The sequence below is a fragment of the Apteryx rowi genome, unplaced genomic scaffold (assembly GCF_003343035.1).
Source record: "Apteryx rowi isolate R43461 unplaced genomic scaffold, aptRow1 scaffold_68, whole genome shotgun sequence".
Taxonomy (NCBI): domain Eukaryota; kingdom Metazoa; phylum Chordata; class Aves; order Apterygiformes; family Apterygidae; genus Apteryx; species Apteryx rowi.
In genome coordinates, this window is record NW_020450960.1 from 3,136,779 (window position 1) to 3,160,507 (window position 23,729).

The window sequence follows — 23,729 nt, forward strand, 5'->3', positions numbered from 1 at the left end:
ACGTCGTTAATTCCCCGGCAGAGAAGGGGACCGAAGCCCAAGGATGAATTTATTGCCGATCGCCCAGGGAGGTCAGGACAGAGCTGCCAGTTGCCTCTTTCTTTTTTCCATCACCTCCCTGGTCTGTCCTGTGCCTTTACCGCAAAACCATCCTTCCTATTTATCCGAGTCGCCGATGAATCACCGAAGGAACATAAACACCACCTGTAGGAATTGCCCACCGCCTGACCAGCTGACCCCTCCCTGCCCTTGCAGCATTTAATCTTCTAATTAAAAATCAGAAGAGAGAGCTGCGCTTCACCCAGGGCCTGCCTCCGCCAGGCTGCTTCCCGGGATTAGCGCGTCTTGCAAACCTGCAGTCTCCGGGCTTGTCTGTACAGAGCTCGTCTCTGTTACACCAGCGCTGCTTTGAGCTGCCCTTACACAGACCTCTTTATTTTTATTTTTTTTTTCCCCTTGTGCCAACTGCAGCTGGCTGCCTGCTCGCAAAACCACATGCGTTTGGCGCAGGGTCACGAGGTGGGAGAGAAGCCGTGAAGCCGGGGTGCAGCCTGCGAGCCGGCTGCCGTGCCGAGGGCGTGGGAAAGGGGCGCCGGTGGCGGGGGTCTTGTGCCGAAGCAGTGTCCTCGCGGCTCCTCCGGCCTGAACCCGCTCTGCTAGAGTCAGGAGCGTCCGTGGAGAGAGCGAGCTGGGCTGCATTGGCGTGCGATCGTGTGGTTTCTCGCCGTGACTTTGTGTAATGGCCGGACCCAGCCCGCATCCTCGGGAGTCTGCTCCGGGCTTGTCTGCGCCGCGTTCCTGCTCTTTGAGAAGGTTTGGGTGGGGGGTCCTGTCCCGGTGGGGCTGGGTTTGGGGGCCCGGACGTGCCCCGGCCCGGGAGGGGTGTTGTGCGTGGCGGCGCGGTCGATGCAGCGCGCCCGAGCTTGCAAACTGGTGGGAGCAGGGAGTGTTGCGCCGAACGCCGCGGGGAAAGTTTGGGGCCGGCATCCCCCTCTGCCCGGCGTGTCCCCGCTGGAGCGACGGGGCTGGCAGGGCGCCATCGGAGCCGACGGGTGATCCCGGCGGCTCCCGGGAGGCCCCTCCTCTCTGCCTGTGCCATTGGCTCCGGCAGCGCCGGCCTGCGAGAGCCGAGCTCCGCCGGAGCGATGGGAGCCGGGAGCTGAGCGCCGGCTTGCCGGAGCTGTGCCGGAGCCCCTCCGGCTCGGCCATGTAGAGCCCCGGCCTCCTCCGCCCGGCAGCGGCGGCATGGGCAACGCGCACCGCAAGAGGAGCCCCGCGGCCGCCAAGGCCGGCTCCTCCTGGCTCTTCGGCCGCGCCGGGAGGCTCCGGGCCGGTAGGAGCGGGGGTCCTGGCACACGGCACCGGAGCGCCGCTGGGGGCTGGCTCCGGGCGGCTTTGGAGGGGGAAGTTTGTCGCCTCCGCTCTCGCCCCGGGCGCGGGGTGCTGGCGGGGTTTGGGGCCGGGCGCTGAGCCCGGGGATGGGGGGGCTCATCGCTGCCGGCCCCGGAGGGTCCCGGTCCCCCGACCCGCTGCGCGGGGGCGAAGCCGCCCCGGGCTCGCCCAAGCCGACGCAAGCTCCGGGGTGCGCGGGGGTTGCGCTGCACGCTGCGCGCTCGGCCGGGACCGGCCCGCGGCGGTCCTGCGCTGTCGGGATGATTTTCACCCGCTTGTTTTTTCCTAGCAGCGGCCCAGCGGTTGGAGCAGGGCGTCTCCCTGTCCGTGCCTCGGTTTCCCTCTCCGCGGCGGGTCTGAGGAGCGTTGGGAAGGGGGGAGCCGCGTCTCCGTCCGCCCCGGCTCCGCTCTGCGTGTTCGCCCCCGTCCTGCGCGGCGAGGAGGGGGAGAGGCCGGCAGTGGAGGCGGCGCTCAGCTCCGAGCAACGTGCCGGCGGGGGCACCGATCCCGCGGCTTCTTCCTGCTCCGGCTCCGCGGATGCAGCTCGAAAGCCCAGGAGGAGTTGGGGGGGGGGGGTTAGCTCTTTTCCCCGGAGCGGGGAGGGAAGAGCCCCGCGCCAGCCTTGGATGCACGGATGGCAATAGCAGGGCCGGGCTGCCCTGTCCCCGCGAGCTCCCTGCCTGGCGCCGCGCGAGCGATGAAACGTCTCTCGCGGGAACTTTGTCCCGCCGATGCTGAACTGTCTCCTGGTGCCCAGCGCCGCCGGGGAGGGAGAGGGGGCTCGACCAGCCTTGGGAAAAGGGTTTGTTGGAGCGGGGCTGGCGGGTCGGGGTGGCGTTAACCGGCTCGTTTGGCTCCTGGTCTCTCTCCGTTTCTGCTGCCAGCCCTGCCGGGATGCCCTGGATCTGCCGGCCCCGACCTCTCCCCATCCCTGCGTCCATCTGTCCGTGCATCCCGCCAGCGGCTCGCCCAGCCGGGCGGTCGGAGGGGTAAACCTGCCACGGGGCTGGCTCCGACCCCGGCGCCGGCTTGCGGAGGGACCAAGCGCCGTCCAGCTCCGGCTCCGCTCGGCCACGGGGATGGAGCCGCGCTCCGAGGGGTCTCCGCGTGCGTGGCTTCTCCCCTGAAAGCGGGAGACGTCGGGGTTCGCGTCGCGGGCATCGCTGGGAGCGCTCGGTGCTCCTCTCGAGCCGTAGCCCCCTAACCGAGGGGCGACGGGAGCGCGTCGCATCCGCAGCAAGGACCCTTTATCCGAACCGTTAGCGACGTGTCGACGCTGAACCGGTGTTAACCGAAGCAAACGGGTCCCGGTGTGCTGGCGGGAGATCCCTTTGCCCGGGGCTCGAGCGGGAAGCAAAGCGAGGGCCCCTTCCCGGCCACGCCGCCCTCGGACCATCCCGCGGCCAGCCCCGGCCCGGCAGCAGTCGTCTCCGTGGGAATTCCTTTCCACCTCGGCTGTTCCGCTGGAGCCGGTCTGGGCTGGTTCATCGATGACTTTGGTCGCTTCCTTAGGGATTTGTCGCGCGCCGGTGGGTCGGGGCGTTGCTGGCCGCCCGCCGGGGGTCTTGGGGGGCCGCCGGGGAATGGCCCGGCCCCCGTCTCCCGCCGGCACCGTCCCCGGCAAGGCGGCAGCGTGCCGGGGCCGCCGCCGAGGCAGAGGGGGGCGATGGGCAAGGAGGGAGGCCGAAGGGCGCGGGGCAGAAGGTGCTGAGAAAACATGGGGCGAGTTCTGTTTGTTCTCTGCCCCGGCTCCATGGCAACGGGACGGAGGCCACAAAGCCAAAGAATTCGCATTGTGTCGCTTCAGCGTTTCGGCGGGCGCAGCCGGGCTCGCCGGCGGGGGCAGGGTGCGCGCGGGCAGCCCGTTCCCCGCCGCTCGGCAAGGGGTTCGTCGCTGCCTCCAGGCACTTGTGCCCTTCCCCGGACCTTTTTCCAGGAGATGGAATGGTCCGGGGGTTTTTCCTCCCTGATTCCTTTCGCTTTGCTCCGTTATCCCCCTGTGCTCTGCTGCTGCCTCTTGTCCCTTCCGCCCCAGCTGGCTCCGGGACCTCGTGCCGACGGCACCGCTCTCCCGGCGGCGTGCAGCGCCGGAGTCTCGCCCCGCTGCACCCGGGTGCTTTGCAGGGGCTGCTCGGGTCCAGGCAGGCACCGGCCGCTCCAAAGGGCAGGAGCAGCCCCCGGGGGGGGGGGGGAATGCAATGGCGCGAGCCCGGGAGCTGCTCGGCAGCCGGGATCGCCGGTGGCTGCCTGCAACCTGATCCCCGACGCGGGCGGCGGTGCTCGCGGGACGCCCCGTTCCCGTTCCTGGCTGCCCCTTCCCCGGAGCGCGGCCCGGCTCGCTCTGAGCTGGATGCCCTGCCTCGGGTTTCGCAGCGCCGTCTCCCACGGGAGCTGCTTGGGGAAGGTCCCCGCTAGTCCTTGAGCGCCTCGGAGACCGAAGCCTCTTATCGGCTCCTTATCGGCACGGCCGCGCCAGGCGCTGCTGAGTCAGGGCGCTGGAACGCGGCTCCGGGCCCGGCTGCACCCTGGGGAAACGAGGTGCCGAGCGGAGTCAGCTGGGATGCGGCCGGCTCCGGTGCCACCGTGGGAGACCCCCGTCCCCGGGGAGCCCCGTGGCGAGGCGGTGGCACCTGCGGCCGCTCTCGCCGGCGAGCCGGGGCAGGCGCCCGGGGGCGGCGGGGTCGGGGTGCTCCGGCCGCGGGGGCTCGGTGCTGCCCGCCAGCCCCGGGGAGGGCGGCGCGGAGGCTCCGGCCGGAGGCCTTGGTGCCGGCTTCACGCCGAGCCGGCTCCGCAAACAGCCGGCGAGCAGATAAGGGCAGGGGCCCGCCCCGGCTCCGGGGTTTATCCTGGCGCTTTCCCCGGGCGCCGCCGGCCGGCGTCCCGCTGCTGCTGCTGCGAGCGCTGCTCCCTTCCTGGGGCCGCTCCAGCCCCGGCAGGAGCCGCCGAGCGCAGGCGGGCAGCGCCGGAGGCGATCCGCTTCCTCGCTGCCTCTCGCCGGCCGGGCCAAGCAAGAGGCCCGGTTTCCCCGCGCCGGGGTCCGGGCTGGGTGCTGGCTGCAGGACGGTGGGCGCAGGCGCGGCAAACCCTGCCCGGCTTCGTCTCGCCTCTGATGTTTTTCCAGGCTTTGCTTCCGCGTGGAGCAAAGTACCTGCTGCGACGGGCACCTCTGCTGCCCGGCTCCGAAGGGAGGGAGGAGGCGCCGGTGGTGCGTCCTCGTGGTGGCTTCTGCTGAGCCGGCGCCGCTTCTCGGGGATCCCGCTATTGCTCTCAGCTCGGCTGCCCTCGCCGGGCTGCCGGCAGGCTGCTGGGCCCTTCCCGCCCGGATCCGGCTCCTGGCCGGGAACAGCTGTGTTTGCCTTCAAACCTGTTTGGTGGCTTCTCCCAGGAGGGGCCGAGCGCCGGGGTGGGGATGCGGAGGGAGGCTGAGGCTCGCCGGGGTGGGAGAGCCGGGCTCTGCGGAGCCGGCGTCCCGGAGTGGGGCCAGGGCAGCCGTGGGGTTGGGAGAGGCTGTGGGAAAAGGGGAAAGTGCCTGGAGGAGCCTGGTGCGCGCTGGTGGCCAGTGTGCGGGACCGGGGCTCTCATGTTTGCTGCGGGACCTGGAGCAAAGTGGCTTCGTGCTTTTGCGTCTCCGCTCGTCCCTGCCGCGAGCGCTGCCGCCAACCGCGGCTGCAGGCGGCCTGCCGGACCGGCCGGGCTGCCGCCTCTCCCCGGCGGGGTTTCGCCCCCGTGCTGCGCGCGCTGCCTGAGCCGGGGCGCTCGGGTGGCTTTCTGCGCTGTAATTTAGAGGAAGAAAAAGACCCAAGTTGCTTTTGCATTCGAAATTAATTTGGCTCGTGCCTCTGTATGGGATCGCGTTTGAGATTAGAGGCAGCAGTTCAGGTTGGGCCGTGTTTATTGACTTTGCGGCGCCGTTTTCCTGGCCGAAACATCAGCCCTGGAGCGAGGGCTCGGGCGGTGGAGGAGAGCAGGCGGCCGGCGGCACTGCGAGGGGCCGCGGGGCTGGAGCCACGGTCAATGTTATTGCACCCTCGTCCTGCCTGGCGCGAGCCCCGGCCCGCGGCGCGTCCCGCTCGGCCGCGAGTCCCGCGTTAGCGTGGACCCGCTAATTGCCCCCCGCCGGGCTGCGGCTCCTGGCGAACAGGCTCCCTTTGCCCCCCGACGGAGGGGAGCCGGGAGCACGGGGACCCGGAGGATCCCGAACGAGCAGCTCTTTCGGAAGCGGCTTCGAGCGCGCGTCTGCAGGCAGCTGCTGTCGGGCCATGCTGGAGCGACCCGCTCCGAGGCACCGCGGGCGGATCGGCCGGGAGCAGGGCAGGATCCCTGCCCTCTCCTCCGGGGCGGCGGATGCAGCGACGAGGATCGGCGGCTCCTCGGCTGCGGCGGAGCCGGGAGCCCCGCAGCGTCCCCGTGGCTGTGGGCTGGGGTTAGCGGTGCCACCGCGCTGGGCATCTGCTCTGGCTTCATTCACGCTTGCAGCTGGCGTTTCTGCAGCATCCAGTTTGCTGCCTCCTCCTCCTCTTCCTCCTCGGCACGGAGGGAAGGAGCGGTCCCCAAACGGCTGCAGCTCCCGCTGCTGGTCCCAGTCTGAGAGCAGCACGTGGTGGGAAGGGGCCTGCGGAGCAGCGGCGGGAGGTGCCCGGCCTCGTGGGCTCTCCGCATGGCGCCGCAGCCGGGCTTGCGGGTGCTGCCGGGACCCGGCTCGGTGGAGAGGAGGAGACGAAATCGCAGGCTGAGTTGCAAAAGCCCCGAGGAGCCGCGCTGCGGAGGCGGGTTCCTCCCCTTCGCCCTCCGGGCACCGCGCGGCCCCTTCCCGCCCGCCCGCGCCCCCCTCCTCCTCCTCCCCATTTTTGTCGGGTGAGTCAGCGGGGGCGCAGGGAGCTGTGCCGGGCGTTCCTGCCTCCCGCGCGGGACCCGCTGCCGCCGCCGCCGGAGGAGGCAAGTCGGGGCATCGCCGTGCAGGCGGAGATGGATGTTCGCGGCCGAGCCCGCCGGGCGCAGGGGTGCAGGCGTCGCGCGGAGGGAGGCGGCAGCTCCCGCTCACCCCTGCGCGCGAGGAAGCGGCTGAGCAGCATCCCTGGCTAAGGCGGCTCCGGCAGGGAGCTTGGCCAGCTCCCGCTGTGCAGCATCCGCCCGGATCCAGGGCCGTCGGGGCCCCAGCCAGCTTCCTCTGGGGGCTCAGCTCTGCCCCCTCCGTCGTGTGGCTCTTCCCGTTCCCGTCGCCTTGCTGCTGTCCCGGCTCTTTGCCGGAGCAGGGTGCCGGCTGGAGCGGAGCGAGCAGGGCTGAAGGCAGTGCATCCGGGCCGCCTGGAGATGGTGCTCCGCTGTGCCTGGCCCGGGGGGGCCTCGGGTTCCTTTTCCAGCAGGATCCCGCTGCCATGTGTGGGCAAGACATGTGCTGGAGCAGAGGAGTGCTGGGAGCCGGAGGGCCGGGGCGATCCGGGCGCGTCGCGAGGAATGCGCGAGGGCCGGGATGCCGGCTCCGCACGGGCAGGTTGCTGCCGGCACGGGCTGCAGCTGCGCCGTGTTCCCCAGCTGCCGAGAGCGGCTGCCTCCGCCGCGGGATCGGGCCTCTCCGTCCGCCTTCCTCCCTCCCGGCTGCCTCTTCTCTAGTCCGTTCTGTAGCTGGGTGAGGCTGCCGGGACGCGGAGAGCTTGAGGAAGAGGTAGCCAAGGTCACAGGGAAGGAGAGGAAAAGAGGCGGCCTCGGTCATGTGCCGCTGCATTCCCGGCACGAGGCTTATCCGGGGCTCCCGGTGCTCTCCTGGCTTGGGTCTCGGCTACGGCGTCCCATCCGGATCGCCCCTTGGTTGATGGCATCCTGCCTCTGTGCTGCCATGTGCCGTGGGGCTGCTCTCCCAGAGGCATTTGGGAGAAGGAAGCACATCAGGGAAAGCTCGCGGGCGAGCGGCTGTGTGCGAGAAGGAGGGATGTGTCTGCCCGCTCCCAGGAACGTCCTTGTAAACCCGCCGCGCGTGAGCACGCAGCTGCGCGTGCCGGTGCCATCGAACCGGCCGACCTGCGCCTGGGGCTCTCAGCGGATCGGAGGGAGGAAGCTCCCCGGAGCCAGCGTGCTCATTCCTCTTAGCCTGATCTGGGGGAGGTGGCGGGGTTTCCGTCCCTGGAGCAGACCCGAGGCTCTGGAGCTGAGCCGTGTGCGTGCAGGCGTGTGTGTGTATGCAGGAACATGCGTGTGCGCGCGTGTGTCCCAGCGGGGAGCCGGGACCTTGCTCCGTCCCGGCCATGGGGCTGGGGGAGGCCTGGAGAGGGGTGCGGAGCGCTTTCTGCTCCCCCTGCGGCACCTGGGCCGGGGACCCTCGCGGTGCCCGGCCGGGGATGCCAGGCAGGCGGCAGCGAATTAGCAAACTCCCCTCGTGCCTGGGGCGCCGCAGCTGCCGGCGGCCTTCCCGGGCTGCCCGCGGCGCCTGCCAGATGGTGCCGGGCTGCCCGGCCCGGGCGCCCGCTCCCCGTGGCCCCATGGATATGCAGCAGCGCCGGAGGACGAGGATGAGGATGGGCGGCCGTGCAGGGCTCCGAGCGAACACGGCCCGGCGGCGGGGGGGGGTGTTGTGCCTGCCCCTGCGGCTCCCGCGCTGGCCGGGCGCTTGCCGGGGGGGGGAAAAGCCTCCGGGCTCCTCCCCGTTGGCCGCACCGCTGTGCTTTGCAGGGCTGGAGGGGGGGGGATTCCCACCGGGAGAGCAGCTTCCCTGGGGGCAGGAGTCAGGGAAGCCCGCGGGTCTCTGCCGGCCCTGGAGCCAGGAAGGATCGATCCCTCCAGCTGCGCGTGGGGTGGGAGACGGGGGGCCCCGGGGGGCGCCTGGCTCTCGGGGAGCATCCGTGCGGGAGGGGAGGAGAGCTCCTGCTTTCCTCCCGCCGGGAAGGAGGCGCGCGGTGGGGGGGAGCGGCCGGGGCTGTCCCCCGGTGCCGCCGCGCAGCCGTCCCCCTCCGCTCCCTCCCGCTCCGCCGGCTCAGCCTGCCCCAGCCCTGCTCCCCGCGCGGACGTGCCGGCAGCATCTCTGCCCGGGCATCCTCCCGCGCGCGGAGCGAGGCGGCCGCCGGGATCCCGGAGCAGAGCCGCCCGGCGCAATAGGCAGCTCCAGCCCCGCTCCCGGGGGTCCCGCAGAACCGGAGCCTTTCCCTGGGCAGCATGGTGGTTTTCATGGGCAGGAACCTCTCCTCGCTCCTGGCTTTCTTCAAGAAGAAGGGTGAGCGGAGGCTGCGGAGGATGGGGATGGCGGGATAGAGGGATGGAGGGAGGCAGCGCCTTGTCCTCGCGCCACCCCTGCCCGCCAGGACCCCGCGCCGGCGGCGGGCGCAGCGGCTGCCCGGGCGCGCGGTGCCCCCCATCCCGGCGGGGAGGCAGGGAAAGGTCACCCTCGCTCGCTGGGACGTTAAGGGCGTAAATCACGGCGCTCCTCTCCGCTGGAAGGCGGCTCGGGGTGGGGAGGGATGGGGAAAGGGGCTGCCGAAACTGCGGGAACGAAGGGCTTCTGCAAAGGCGGGGGACGGGCAGCGGGACGGTAGCGGTGGGGCTGGGGGTGTCTCGGGTTCCCCGATCCGGCGGCGCGGAGGGCAGAGCCTCGGGCTCTCCGCGTGGCTCGCCAGGGCCGGATCCATTGTTCTGGCCGGCTCCATTGTGTGCTCGGAGCCCGCGGAGGAGCCGAGGGCTGCGGCTCGGCGCGTGCCGCGAGGCGTCCGCGGCGCTTTCCTCCGGCCCTGCCCCGTTGCTTGTCCTCTCCCTTCCCTTCTCCGGCGTGAAGTTGGTTTTTTCCGCTTGCTGTGGCCCAGGCGGGAGGAGCCTGAGGCTTCGCTCCGGGAGCCGGCCGGGCTGGTGTCCGCGTCCCTGCGTCGCCCCGGCTGGGCCTCGGTTCCCCCCGCCTGCGTCTCCGGCTTGTGGTCGCCCCCTGCCCGGATGGGGGGTGAATCCCGGTTTTCTGTGCTGCTTTGCAGGCCCGGAGGTGGTGCAAAAGCGAGGATAGTCGTCTTTCCATCCTTGTTTAATTGCCCCTGCTCCCCCCCCCCCCCCCGGCACGCGCTTGCTGGCTCGTTTGCTCCGTAACGGAGTTGCCGGGGTGGCGGGTGGTGCTGGGTCCCTGCGCTGTGCTGCGCCGGCGGAGCAGGGAGGAACCGCTGCGGCGCGAGACAGCCCGGCTCCAGCCTATTGATCGGCCTGGAAAAGGGATCGGTCCCAGGCCCCGCTCCGGCTCCCGGGAGGCAGGAGGGCTGGGAGGGGGCGGCACGCTGGGGAGGCCCCGCTTCCCCTCGCCCCGCTCCGCAGGAGGTGATTCCCAGCTCTGGAAGAGCTGTTCCCCATCCGGCTCGGGCTCAGCGGTGCCTCAGTTTCCCTATCGATGGCAGGGCCGGTTGCTCGGTGCCAGACCGGAGAGCGGGGCGATGCGGGGGGCCGCTCCCGGCTCTGCTCCGGGCAGCTGCGGGTGCTGTGGTCCCCATCTGCCTCCCGGCCGGGACTCGGGGCTCACCGTGCCCAACTCGGTGCAGTGGTGATGGCGCGGTCCCCGCTGGTGCGATGCCCTGGGCCGGTCCCCTCGTGCGCCCCACGCTCCCGTCCTCGCCGGGACAACCGGCAGCGCCATGCCGCAGGCAGGGACACGGCCCGGAGGAGGGCGAGGGGAGGGATGCTCCGCGCTGGAGCCCGGCCGCCCCCCGGGACCGGGACTGACCCCCTCTGCCTCCGCAGGCGCTGCCAAGCCCGACGGCGACAAGCGGCTGAGCGCGCCGTGCGCGGCGGCGGACGAATGCCCCGACAACGTCTTCTTCCCCAGCGCGCGCCCCCCGCACCTGGAGGAGCTGCACAGCCAGGCGCAGGCCGGCCTCAAGTCCCTGCAGCACCAGGGTAGGTGCCTCCGGCCCCCGCGGGCGCCCGGCCCCGGACGGACGTCGCTCCGGGACGCCCTGGGGGCGGCGCGGTCGGGGCTGTCCAGAGTCCGGTGCCGGTGGCATTGCCAGAGGTCCGCAGCCGTTTCGCTGGCTGGCTGCTGCCCACCCTGCTCCTCCTCCTCCTCCTCCCCCCCCTCAGCCCGCAGCCCCTCCGGAGGGGTTGATCCCCCCTTTTCTTCTTTCTCCAGAAAAGCAGAAGCAGACCAAAAGTGCCTGGGACCATGGAGACACCAACAGCCTCCAGGTGAGCGAGGGCCCCGAGCCGGGCGCTGGAGCCGGGGCAGCGCTCGGAGTGGGTGTCCCGGCCCCGCGGGGCTGCCGGGGGGGTTGGGAGACCCGGGGCAGCGGAGCCGGGATCGAGGGAGAGCCGCGGGCAGGGGACGGGGCAGACGCCCGGAGAGGGGCCTGGGGTGGCTGGAGGCGAGGAGCTGGCGGAGGAGGCCCGTGTCCGGCAGCGCAGGCAGGGGCTGCCCCTTCCTCCGTGTTATCCGCTTTGCCCCTGGGCCCTGTCCTCAATGCTGGCGCATTGTGCCCTGCCGCGTCCCCCGTGTCCCCCGTGGCCGCCGTCTCTCCCGAGGGAGATGGGGCGGCACGACGCGGACCCTCGCCCGCATCCAGTCCCACGGCGGGGCCCCTCTCCGGCTGCGGAGGGGCGAAAAACTCCCCCTCTTTTGGCGGAGGTTGGGTTTGCTGCTTCCCGGGGCTCTGACCCTGCTCCCGGCGCCTCGCCCGGGTCTGTTTGCTTTAACCGCTGGCTCTCGGCCTCCTTAACCCTTTGGAAGCGGGCGGCGAGGGGAAAGCGGTGCCGAGGCTCCCCGGGGCGGCTGAGCGGGGCCGAGGCGCTCGTGCTCGGTGCTGGAGGTCTGGGGAAGTGATTCACATGGACGTGTCTGATCCCGACCTCCGGCTGGCCTGGGAGATGCTGTAAAATCCCCAGGATGGAGGCCAGGGGCACAGAAAGCCACGTCCGGAAGCGGAGCCAGCGCAGGCCCTGGCAGAGCGGGGCTGTTCCCCTCTGCCTCGAGTGGGGAAACCGAGGCCCGGCGCGGTGCCGCGGCCCGGCGGGGGTTACCCCGGGAGCAGCCGGAGATGGGGCCCAGCTGCTTGGGCCTCGGCCACGCGATGGCTCATCCTGGCTGCGCACGTTCCAGCTGGTGGCAATTCCCGGGGCGGGGAAGCACGGCGCGGGGGCGGGAACGCGCAACGGCCCCGGCTTGAGCAACGCCCGCGGGACCGAGGGGCGGCCGCGGGGCCCCCGGCGAGGCCGGGTCGCTGCCCCCAGCCCGGCTCCCCTCTCCCGGCCCGTGGTGGCCCCCCAGGCCCTGGCGCGGCAGGGCTGGGCGAAGCCGCGGGGCGGTTTTGGGGCTCGGCACCGCGCGGTGCCGAGGGCTGCCGCGGGGTCCCTGGGGCTGCTCCCGGCCCTGCTCCGGGTGGGAGGACTCTGGATGCCGGCGTGGCTGACTCAGCCTTTGGCCCTCGGAGCAGCTTTTGTCTCCGCAGCGCCGGGCTGTGGAGTCAGTTTGCGGCGGAGAAGGGGCCAGGCGGGGGCCGGGGCAGCTCCTTCCCCGCAGCCCGGGGCCCCCCTGACCCCGCCGCCTCCCCCCGCAGTCCTGCGCATCCTCGGAGGATGACGGTGTCTCCTTCCGGAGCCGGACGGCCTCTTGCGCCACAGACAGCGCCTCCGAGGACGCCCTGTCCATCCGCTCCGAGATGATCCAGCGGAAAGGTACCCGGCCGGGGGGGAGGCAAGGGGGTGCGAGGGGGCCAGGGCGTCCGGGGGAGCCTGGGGGGAGACCTGGGGGGCTTCTGGGCTGCAAGCTGGTGTGGCCGCGAGCTGGCGTGGGGATTTGGGGGCTTTCGGAGAGACGGGAGCGACTGGCTGAGTCAGAGGCTGTTGCAGGCGTTGGGTGGGACTGGGTGAGCCAGATGGACAGACGGAGGGACGGACACCATCTCCTCCCTGCTCAGACCGTGCAGCTGTTTGGCAGCTGCCGGGTGCCTCGAGCTTGGCTCATCCCGGAGCGTCTCTGGCAGCACGAGGGGTTTGCTGGGGCTGGGGACGTTGGGGACGCCCCGGCTGGACCCGCTCATGCCTCTCGCAGGTTCCACCTTCCGGCCCCACGACTCCTTCCCCAAATCCTCAGAGAGGGCTGGCAAGAAGAGGAAGGAGAGGAGGACAACGGTGCTGGGCATCCCCCAGCACGTCCAGAAGGAGCTGGGTAAGCATCGTGCGCAAGGCGGGTTTTAGCGGCCCGTCCCGTCCCTTGGGCTTTGCTTGCCGTGGCGTGGTGCGTCCGCCCTGGGATCACGCGGGGTTCGTCTCTCCCTGCCCCCAGGTCTCAGGAACAGCCGGGAGCTCAAGGGACGTCCTGCCGACGGCCAAGGGCAGGCCAGGCACGGGGGCAGCCGGGTGTCGCAGCCCTTGCTGAACGGCGGCCAGGTCTCCGGTGACTCCATCCGCATCCCCACCATCGACGGGAAGCTGCAGCCGCCGGCTGCTCCCGGGGGAGCCCGCGTCTCCCTGGGAGTCTTGGAGGAGGCGGACACGGCCCTGCAGAAGCACATCGACCGGGTTTACTACGACGACACGTTGCTGGGCAGGAAGACGGCGGCCAAGCTGTCGCCCATGGCGAGGCCCAAGTCGCTGGCCGTGCCGGGCATGACCACCACCGCCAACGCCCCGGAGCTGCTGGGCCCCGTCATGTCCATCTCGCCGCAGGGCACCTACATGTCCAAGATCATCCCCAACGCCATCCTGCCGCCCATGGTGGACGTGGTGGCCCTGACGCGGAGCAGCGTGCGGACGCTGAGCCGCTGCAGCCTGGCGTCCAGCCCGGCCTCGGTGCGCTCCTTCGCCCGCTTCTCGGAGCGCAGCGCCCGCAGCCGCGAGCCCTCCTCTTCCAGCGACAACTGGAGCCACTCGCAGTCCACGGAGACCATCGTCTCCGACAGCTCCACCATCTCCTCGCAGGGCGGCTCCGACCGCCGGCAGGCCGAGGGGGGGCCGCGCGGCGAGGCCGAGGCGGGCGGCCGCGCCGACGCCGATCGGCTCAGCGTCTACAGCTCGGCCAGCTTCGCCGGCTCCAGGGCCGCGGCGGCAGCGCCGACGGCCCGCGGCCTGCTGGCGACGGGGCCCCGCAGCGCGGCGGGCAGCAGCGGCCGCGCGTCCCCCGCCTACAGCACGAGCAGCCAGGCCGAGGGCTCGGACACCGCCAGCCTGGCGAGCGAGCGCTCCTCGGCCCGCAGCGTCTCCCTCAGGAAGATGAAGAAGCCCCCGGCTCCCCCTCGCCGGACCTACTCGCTGCACCAGAAAGCGGAGGGGGAGCCCAAGGCGCTGGGGCTGCCGCCCAGATCCGAGCGGCGGCCCCAGCGGGAGAGCGGCGCGCCCTGGTCGCCGGCGCCCGCCAGCCCGGCGGTTGAGGACGAGGTCTTCTCGCCGAGCGAGACGGGCCGCGCCGAGCGCCTGGCCGCCGCCGGCTCCCCCGAGGCCTCGCGGGGCGGCGCGGCCGTGCTGAGGGAGCCCCCGGCCCAGGCCAGGTGGAGCTGCCCGGACGGCTCCGACCGCACCTTGTCCCCCTCCAGCGGCTACTCCAGCCAGAGCGGGACGCCCACGCTGCCGGCCAAGGGGCTGAGCCCCCATCCCGCCTCTCCCGGCAGGGGCAGGGCCCAGCCCCAGAAGCCGGAGCGGGTCTGCTCCCTGCAGTCGCCCGCGCTCTCCGGCTCGTCCTCCCTCACCTCCATCTCCTCCTCGGCCTCGGACCCGGCCGCCACCGCCGAGACGCCGCCCTGCCCGCAGAGCCGCTCCGACCGCTTCGTCATCCCGCCGCACCCCAAGGTCCCGGCTCCCTTCTCCCCTCCGCCCACCAAGCCGCGGCAGCCCGCCGGCCCCCTCGCCGCCTCTCCGGACCCCCGGGAGCCCTCGACGCCGGCCAAGCCCGGCGGCAAGTCCCCGCCGCCGTCTCCGCCGCCCGCCTACCACCCGCCTCCGCCGCCGGCGAAGAAGGCCGAGGTGAGCCCGGAGAGCGCGTGCGAGGCTCCCGCGGACGCCACGTGGCCCCCGCCGCCTCCGCCGGCTCCCGAGGAGCAGGACTTGTCCATGGCAGACTTCCCCCCTCCGGATGAGGCTTATTTCTCCAGCCTGCCCCTGCCGGAGCCCCAGCTGGCTGCCGCATCTCCCCGCAGCGATGCCCCGCGGGAGCCGCCGGCTGGGCAGAAGCGGGCGCCGAGCCCGGGGCGTTGGCCGGTGGCTCCGTCTTTCTCAGCCTCCGTCTCCTCTCGGATCCAGCAGCAGGGCCCGCCGGGCGGGACAGCGCTGCTGGCTTCCCCCGCGGAGCCAGCTCCCGAGGCCACCGCATTGCCCGGCAAAGCCATGGGCCCGGCCGTGCCCCCCGCTCCGCCTCTCCCGCCGCCCGCGGTTCCGGCTCCACTGGCCCAAACCGGCCTTAAGAAGGCGGCAAACGGCTCCCGGGCAGAGGCCAGGAAGGAGCCGGCGTCTCGGAGCAAGAGCGGCCCCATGCCCAAGGAGGACGCCAACCTGCCCATCGTCACGCCCTCGCTGCTGCAGATGGTGCGGCTGCGCTCCGTGAGCGTGGAGCCGCCGGCCGCCGCGGGCCCCGGCGCCCAGGACCGGCCGGCCCAGCCGGTGCCCCAGAAGCCCGTCCGCCGCTCCCTGTCCACGCGGCAGCCCTCTCCTCCCAAAGACGCGGTGCCTTCCAACCAGCTCCACGACGCCGTGCACCTCAAGGCCGCTGCCTTGTCCTCCGGCGAGGCCGCGGAGCCGGCAGCTTCCAGGCTGGCCGAGAAGCTCCCGGGCAGCAAGGCGGCTCTGCCGGGACCCGCGGCGGCCGGCCCCGAGGGGCCCCCCGGGGACGGCCAGGTGTCCCCGCTGCACAAGTCGCCGGCCTCCACCGCCAGCTTCATCTTTGCCAAGAGCTCCAAGAAGCTGGTGATAGAGACGCCCTCGTGCCCCGAGGCGCAGGCCGACCTGAAGAGGAACCTGGTGGCCGAGCTCATGAATTTCTCCGGGCAGCGCTCGGCAGCTCCCGCCCCGCAGGGCCCCGGCAAGGCGCAAGCACCCCGGAAGCCCGGCAAGATCCCCCCTCCCGTAGCCAAGAAGCCTTCGCTCGGCCCGGGGCCGACTCCGTCGCCCCTGAGCCCCAAGGCGCCAGGGACGGAGGCACTGGGCTCTCCCTTGCCGGACGGGAAGGCCAAGGTGTTCTCGGCGGAAGAGAACAGGACTAAGAGCGAGGCGGCTGGGAACGCGGCCCCTGCAGCCGAGGGCGGCACCGCTGGGTCCTCCGCCGCGGAGACGCCGGCACGGAGCCTCCCTGCACAAGGTATGTGGGGACGGGAACGCTGGGGCGCCCTGGGGCTGCCTGCAGCCTCGGGCCAGTGACCCCCCCCCCCCATGTGGCTAACGCTGGCTGGGTTCGGCTGCCGTGGGACGTCCCGTGGGCTCTCGCTGTATCTGCTTGGGGCTCCTTCGCTGTGGCTGCCCTGGCAGCGATGGGGCCGGGGCTGCTACCCGAGCCCCAGGGCTCGCGCGCTCACTGCCTGGGCTGGGGAGCACCACGGCGGGGTGAGATGACCCAGCACGTGGCCCATATCGGGGCTGGGGGCGACCCCGGGGCAGCTGGGCGAGCTGAGCGGTGCTGGGCTTGCGGCAGGAGAGGGGCAGCGCAGGAATATCCTGGAGCTCTGATGGGATCTTCCCTCTTGCCTTGCAGACAGACAGGGAGAGACAGCTTGAAGGAGAAAGCTGCAGGACTGGTGCCCCCGCGGACAGGAATCCAAATCTCTCAGGGACCCGGGCAGGTCAACGGATGAGTGTGGAACTGGCAATTAACTTAATACAGGAAGCAAACAGCCTTAGCCTCCACGGCCTTGATGATATTTATGCAAAAATGGTGTTGGTTTTACTTTCCTAAGTACTACAGCTTTATTTTGCATTTTTTTTTATTGGACTCGAGGCCTGTGCTCAGAGCCAGCACCTCCTCCCTGCCGGGCTGCGGCTTGGTTTGAGCGTGCGGAGCAGAGCAGCCACGCAGAGAGGAGCGCGGGGGGCTGAAGACGCGCCGCCCTGCCAGCTGGCGAGGACGCGGGAGGACGCGCGGCCCTGCCTGCCCGGGGCTCGCTTTCCCGGCTGGAGGAGCCGCTCTGCTCCCGGCCAGCCGGGCCCATGAGGAATCAAAGCACTTTGGACGAGGGAACTGGAAGGCTTCAGCCACAGCAAAGCGGAGGCTCAGCTGGCCCTGGTAGGACTCGGACAGGAGCAGAGGGACTGGACGGAGGAGCTAACTCCCACGGCGCTGGCTGGGAGGAGCAGGACCTCTGCCCGGAGCGCAGTGCCTGCAGGGGCAGAGGCAGCCCGTGGCGAGGGGGGGTTTGGCCGGCACCTGGACTCCAGGCGCTGCCGCAGAGCCAGGCTGAGGCCCCGTTGTCGCCGGGACGGCTCTGCGCTTGCCCTGCTGCCAGGCAGAGCCAGGGCTCAGCAGCACTGGGGGCTCCCTGCAGCGGGAGGGGGAGCCCGGCTGCCCCGCGAGCTGGTGTTGAGGGCCTGGGCTCTGGGGTAGAGCCTCGATTTCTGTTTCTGTAAATTTGGGTCACATTTTGATTTCTTTGATTGTAAAAAAAACAAAAAAGCAAACAACCCTCTGCCGCCGAGTAGCTGCTCAGAGCTCTGTACCGGGCTGGTAAAGATGATGACCAAGCTTGCTGCCTCCTGTGCTTCCTGGCTCGGGGCCCAGCCCGCGCGACCCACAGCTCTGCCTGCTGCAGCAGCTGCTGCTGGCGCAGGTCAGCGAGCCAGGCCAGCGCCGCTGCCAGCAGCGCTCGGCTCTGGGGCAAGCAGGGCTAGCTCCCGGCTCCGCTGCCCGCACAGGGCCGGCGGAGGATTCGCACTGGTGTTTTGCTTTTCCCAGCAGCACTAAAACGCAGCAGCAGCGAGGGCTGCAAGGAGCACGGACAGAAGGGCGCAGCGAGGTGCAGTCAGATCGACATTTTATTTGGGTTCATGCCAGACAGATGGTTCCCGAGTCAGTGTTTAGGGCTCGTGCCCCCTGCAGCCAGGCCGAGCCCACACCCCCCGGCCTCCCACGGGCTCAGGGCAAACCTGCCGGTAGAGCCTGGGCTCCTGGCTGAAGAGCAGCACGAGCAGTGGCCCTGGCTCAGGCAGGGCGAGCGTGGAGCAGGGGGGCTCGGGCAGAGGGGATGGGGTCGGCCTGGCTGCCAGGCAGCTGCCCCCAGCCCCGTTAGCAGCAACACAGGTTTGAGCCAGCAGCCTTCCCTCTTAACCCTCATTGCTTCACCCGGCTGTGCTGTCCCAGAGACAGGACCAGCAGGCAGGGCTTCCAGTCTGTGGCACAACTGAGAGCGAGCCTACGGCTCTGGTGGGATGCCTGGAGACACGTCACACATGTCACACACGTCCCTTACCCATGGTGACACCAGAACCGGCCCAAGGCACAGGCCCGAGCAGGCCCAGGGTGAGGGGGGTAGCGGAGGCAGCTCTCCAGGAGGCCTCGCACTGTTGCAAGGGGTGAGGGGGGTTGCAAATTCAGTCCCCAAACCCCTGCGTCCCTCAGGGCTGAGCCCCCTGCTCGGGGCGCTGTGCGAGGAGAGATGGCAGCGGGCCGGGGAGGAGAGCCTGGCTGGAGCGGTGGAGGGAGCCAGGCAGGAGGTACGAGCGGTGGCTCTGACGCTTGTTAGCCGATGCTCCCCCCCTTCAGGGTTTTACACGAGATGCTCCCCAGCTTGGTCAGGAAGTTCCTCTGCTTCCACTGGGCAACGCAGTCCTGGGAGATGCGGAAGTCGGCCTGGGGAGCAGAGGGGAGGGAGATGGGGGTCATACCTGGCCATCCAGGCTGGGGCTGCCCATGGGGCAGCGGCGCCTCCCCTCAGCTCACAGAGCCGCGGAGGATTATCTCCTCCCAAGCTTTGGCCTCACCAAACCTCCCGGGGCGGGAGGGAAGGCCCTGCCCAGCCTGCGCCCGGCCAGGCCAGCAGCCCACAATGACGACAGCAAACACAGCGCCAAGCGGGGAGTAGTGAGATTGGGGTCACCCAGAGGTGGGGACACACCAGGGCCCACCTGGCCCCAACCGCTGCCCTGCTCCACTCCCGGAGCCCCCGTTGCTCCGTGCCACGACTCAGCCCCTCGCGCTGGCCCTCACCTGCAGCTTCTCAAAGACCTTCTTCTTCGGCTTGAGCTCGTCGTCAGGCTCCCCGCCCTCGTAGCCCTCCACGTAGACGCGCTCCCCAGTGCAGCACCCGGCCGGCGGGTCCAGGGGCTCCACCTGCCGCGGCTCCCCCATGCTGGGGAGGGGGACGGAGGAAGCAGAGTCACCCTGAGGCCGAACCCATCTGCCCCTCAGCGCACCCAGACCTGGGGGCTCGGCTGGGATCACCGTGTATTCCTGCACCCTCCCGGCTCTGGGGCTGGGGGTCCGGAGTGCGCCCTGGCCCCATCCCTCACCTGGAAGCGCACAGCACCATGCCCTGCGACTCCACACCCCTCATCTTCTGGGGCTTGAGGTTGCAGAGCAGCACCACCAGCCTGTCCTGCAGCTGCTCCTTGGGGACGAACTGCACCAGGCCGCTGACCACGGTGCGAGGCTCGGGCTCGCCCACATCAATCTTCTCCACGTACAGGCTGTCCGCATCCGGATGCTGCCAAGCAGAAGCAAAGGCCCCTCAGCAGGTGAGCAGGGAAGCGGACTGGGGGCAGCAGAGAGGAAAGGGGCGACCCCACGCATCCACCGAGTGCCCGTGTCACCCTGTGGGAAGGTTACTTCCCATTGCCTATTGTGCCCCTACCTTTTCCACGCTGATCACTTTGCCAACGCGGATGTCCAGCCGGGATGGGACCACGTTCTCCGGCTCCGAGTTCTTGGTGCCCTTCTCTGCAGGCTCTGCAGTGCAAAGGGAAGAGTCGTGTCACTCAGTGTAAACCCAGCCCCCAGCCAAGCCCCGGGGAGCCCCGAATGCTGGATCTGGGCCCTGCTGAATTCCCTGCTTGTCTCTGTGACACAGAGCAGACAGTCCCTCCTCCACTTTGCTGGCATCTCAGGCAGCGACAGAGATGCACACTGGCATCTGTCCTCTCCAGGGCAGGCAAACAGCCCTCGCGTTGGCCTTTCCTAACCCTGCTAATGCTCAGTCATAATCAAATCTGACAGCCACCAGCCAAGGACAGGCAGGCAGAGCCATGCCAGACACTCTCTGGGGCTGCTCCCGAGATTCAAGTTCCAGGATTTCTCTCTAACCTCAGCCCCTGGAGACATCTTCTCTTAGCTTGGCTCTGTGTGGCCAAGGCCCCATTTCCCTGCACTCCCAGCACCTCCTTACTGGCTTTGGACGGGTCGGGATATGCTGCACTGGCTAGCTTCTTCAGCTCTGGCTTGTTGAATTTCTCTCTGATGGGGTCAAGCAGTTTGTTCAGGGCCACTTCCACCGAGTTCTTTAGGTCTCCGGGATGTACGACCTGTATTGCGACAAAAAGCCGGATTCCTGGATGGTTTCCTCCAGCGCAGGGGGAGAAGCAGAATTTGATTCACTGATCTAAGGCCAGAGAGGTGCTGTGATCTCTTGTCTCTGCTCCAACAGACACAGATCTTGGCATTCTTCCCAGGACAAGATTAAAGCACATCTGGAAAGATAGCCCTCGCCTGGAAGGGAGATGCAGTTTCCTGTGCCTGGACTCGGTTAGACATACAGGCATCTCAAAGGTGTTAGGAGATACTTTAGCTTAGAGGCCTCGATAAGGGTGCCAGCTACACAGGCGAGGGCTGACTCTGTCTGGGGAGGAGACAAACCCTTGTGAAAACACCTGGCGTGGGTGACTCGGAGCTGGTCGAGACAGTCCTGCAGCAAGCACAGCCCAGTGTCACCATCTCCCAGGAGTAAAGAGCAAATGCCTGGAGACTGGGTAGGAACAGGAGACCAGGCAGGGCTGGGAGACTAAGCCCAGCACCTGGCCTGATTCCCCTTTGGACAAGGACCCTCTCCTGGATACTTTTGCTCACACTGGGAACAGCTTACAGTCCTGCACCATCCACTCACCTCCTGGCTACTCCAGGCTCTCCCAGCTGGGACCACCCTGGCACCTGACAGCCACTGGGCCACACTCTGCTCCCCACCTCTCCCCCATGCGGTTTTCCATCTCCCACTGCTCTCAGAGCCCTCCCCGAGGGCACTGGGAGCCTCACAGACACACACCTGTGCCAGGAGGGTTTCCATGTCCACAGCAGCTGAGCGAGCGTTCAAGCCCTCCCTGCACTCACCTGCTCAGCGAAGTCCTTCTCCAGGGCTTCGTAGACTGTGTAGGTTTTGTTTCCTCCCCATTTTTCTTCTCGCAGAATCACAAACTCTGTGACGTGGAGATTTTAAGGCTCAGATTAAGCGGAGATGAACTCAGCCAGATAAACCACCCCACTTTGCCCAGGAGCTGAGGGGGAGCACAGCAGGGCCTGCGAAGCCACTGGGCCCTGTGCCCAGGCCTTGCCAGCGCGGGCTGGGGAGGGGGCCCTCAGTGGGCAGTCTGCTCTAGGGAACACAAGCTCCCGTCCCCTCCTCTTACCCTCGGGAAAGACTAGCGCCAGAGCCCCTCACCTGACTTGAGAGGAAAGAGGACGTGTTTGATGAAGGAGAGGACGCCGTTGTTTTCCACGTTTCCTGGCTCGCAGAAAGCCTTCTTCAGCTTCTTCTTCACATCCTCCTTGCGGTCTAGAAGGTCGATCTTTGACTCCTGGAGGAAGGGATTCCCTGGAGTTGAGCTGTGCGTGCAACTTCTCAGAGCACCCAGTTTAACACTCACTGTGAAGATGAGGGGTTTTCTTTCCTTCCCCCCCCCCCCATCCACAACAGAGCTACTTCCCAGGTTCCCTGGGGACTGCCACCCTTTTTCCAACCTCTTGCCCAAAAGAGGCAACCATGCTGGAGTTCTTAGACCCCAGCACAAGGGAAGAGAAGGTGGCACCTTCTCTCCCAGCCCTAAGCCCCTTCGCTTTGCAGGATCCCTGATCACAGCCACCATTCAGGGACCAACCTCTTCCGATGAGCTCATTTTGCTGCCTGTTAGACCAGGAACCATCGGGTTCATCAAATGGATGCGCTTGGCATAGCCCAGAGAAGGAAGGTACTGGGGAAAAACAAGGAGGCAAGTCATGGGAGAGCTTCTTCTGAAGATCAGCTTTAACCCACAATCCCTGCTTGCTCCTGGTTCCAGATAACCTTGAGCATGGTAATGGGACCAGAAAGCTAGCACGGGATCACAAGGCCCCAACAGCCACAGTCAGGGACAATGTGGCAGCACAACAGGTTTCACAGACACCAGAGCTCTGCAGACTGCAAGAGCAGCAGGAGGAGCTGCGAAGAGCTCTGTGGTGCTGAGTGAAACCGTGGATGTGCTTCTCCCAATGGATTAGCAAGTGTTTGAGCCCTGCACCAGGCTCCAGCATCGTGGCAGGTTCAGAAACAACCCTCGCTCCTGACCTTCTCTGCAAAGGTGAAAATCTTCCTCTGATCAACTCCTCCAAACTGCGCGTCGACCTTGAGGTACTCCTCGTCCAGGGCCTGTGGAGAGATGCAGAGCCAGCCTTGAGCCTGGCCCCAAGACTCCCCACTCCAGCTGCGCTCTGCCTTTGGAGATCCTGCCCATCCCGCAGGATTTGCCCAGCCTCCACCTGGCTCTCCTGCCCTGGGCAGGCCTGGAGCTCTCTGCACTGCCTGCTGGCCACAGGCCTGCAGCCGGCAGGAGCTGCTGTAAAAGCAGGTCCATGCCAGAGCTGTGTTTTGTGCTGCTGCCAAACATAATATTGGGGTGGAGTATAATGACCTTGGCACAGGCATTCAGCCTCACACGTCCCTGCTTCGCCCAGCACCTCCCAGGCGCCTGCCAACCTGCCTCGCTACGCACCTGCAGGCCTGGGTAGAGCAAACCGCTCAGCAAGGGGTGCTCCACCTGCTTCACCACCTCGGCTCCTGCCTTCTTCGCGTCGTGCTGCGTGACCACGGACGAGAGGCGGTACACGTCCAGCGTGTACTCCCTGTGGGGAGGGATAGGAATTAGCACTGCTAGCACCAGGGAGCGGGAAATCTTTTAGAGCTGGCTCATGCAAAAGTGGTTCTGACTACGCAGAGAAGAGCCTAGACTTGGAGACACCTTCACTGTGCTGTCTCACCACTCTGTCATTCAGGGAACAAAGGATCACACTTCTGACACACTGCTGGCTCCTCTCAGGAGCAGAGGTGCAGTCTCAGACACACCAGAGCCCCGTGTGAGGCTCTTCCTTCCCAAGAGGATCAAGTGCCCCGGGACTCACTTGCTGAGCTGGTAGTCGGTGCCCCGGACAAACTTCAGCTTTTCCAGGGGCACTCCGATGCTCTCCAGCATGGCTTTGATCACATTCTCGTAGTAGCGGGTGCGCAACTCCAGCAGCTCCCAGGGGGCCTTCATGTTGTCTAAGTAAGCATGGAGATCAGCGAAGAGTATTGTCACCTAGTATAGAGGTGGACAGAGATGCTGGAACATCACACTTGGGGCCACACTGCTCAGAGGAATTGCGCATTTCCACCCAGCCAGCATGATGACAAAGCCCCCGGGATCCGGGCTCCCAGTCAGCCCCCGTACCTCGCATCCTGCCTTCAGGAAGTCTGCGATCTTGGACATTGGCACAAAGTAGGCCACATGTGGCTTGCCCGTGGTGGCTGTCCCCCAGTAGATCTTCAACTCTCGCTCCTTCAGGATGGACATGAGCTTATCCTCCCCCAGCACCTCCTGCAAAGGGCCCAGACCCACGTTTAGCACAGCCACCCTCATGGATGAGATGCCCCGGAAACACATTGAGGGAGGCGAGAGGAAGACGAAGGGGAATAACACCCCACGGAGAGACCAAGCCATGCCCAGGCGCAGGCTCACCCCCAATGCGGCGTGTGCCCTGGGCTCGTCCCCAGCTCCCAGGCAGCAGAGGTGCGATGGGGAGGACCCAGGGGCTGGCCCAGGCCTCCTCCGCCAGGCCCAGGGGCTGCCCGGACCCGGTCCCCTCGCAGGGCCCAGGGGCTGCCCCGGAGCCGCGGCCGGGCCGGGCCTGGCCTGCCCCGACCTGTGGCCCCCCCATTGCCCCCGGCCCGGCCTGCCCCGGGGCCGGCGCCGGCGCCCCCGTTGCCGCCGTACCTGCAGGTTGCGGGTGATGAGGTGATACTTCTCCTGCGGGCCGGGCGCGGCCTCCATGGCGGCGGCGGCTGCGGGCAACGAGACACCGTCACCGGGGAAACCGGCACAGGCCCCTCGGTAGCCCCCTGCGGCCCTGCCAGGGCTGGGAAGCCGGTTACCGAGGAGGTCCCGGAGCCCCCCCGGCGGATCCCCCGCCTCGCCCTCCCCTTCCCGCCGGCCCCAGGCCCCTACCGACCGTCCCCCGGTTGCATCAGCTCCGCTCGGCGCTCGCC

General features: G+C 68.7%; 2 protein-coding genes across 3 annotated transcripts; one reads left to right on the forward strand and one right to left on the reverse strand.

Moving 5' to 3' along the window:
- Nucleotides 1-1,245: 1,245 nt before the first annotated feature.
- Nucleotides 1,246-16,880, forward strand: KIAA1522 (KIAA1522 ortholog). Its single transcript, XM_026086012.1, has 7 exons — nucleotides 1,246-1,333; nucleotides 10,087-10,242; nucleotides 10,475-10,530; nucleotides 11,895-12,012; nucleotides 12,389-12,505; nucleotides 12,623-15,622; nucleotides 16,013-16,880. The coding sequence occupies exons 1-7, from the start codon at nucleotides 1,246-1,248 to the stop codon at nucleotides 16,033-16,035; spliced, it is 3,558 nt and encodes a 1,185-aa protein (XP_025941797.1). The 3' UTR covers nucleotides 16,036-16,880.
- A 388-nt stretch (nucleotides 16,881-17,268) lies between these two features.
- On the reverse strand, nucleotides 17,269-23,729 carry YARS (tyrosyl-tRNA synthetase). Of its 2 annotated transcripts, none has more exons than XM_026086038.1 (14): nucleotides 23,689-23,729; nucleotides 23,458-23,525; nucleotides 22,915-23,061; nucleotides 22,607-22,782; nucleotides 22,201-22,330; nucleotides 21,777-21,857; nucleotides 21,331-21,423; nucleotides 20,895-21,030; nucleotides 20,567-20,652; nucleotides 19,632-19,767; nucleotides 19,101-19,195; nucleotides 18,760-18,953; nucleotides 18,458-18,599; nucleotides 17,269-18,100 (listed from the first exon to the last, which is right to left on the reverse strand). In XM_026086038.1, exons 2-14 carry the CDS (start codon nucleotides 23,512-23,514, stop codon nucleotides 17,990-17,992), a joined length of 1,584 nt encoding a protein of 527 aa, XP_025941823.1. In that variant the 5' UTR covers nucleotides 23,515-23,525; nucleotides 23,689-23,729; the 3' UTR covers nucleotides 17,269-17,989. The 2 variants fall into 2 exon arrangements, with proteins under 2 accessions (XP_025941823.1, XP_025941822.1); XM_026086037.1 differs by having other exon boundaries at nucleotides 23,693-23,723.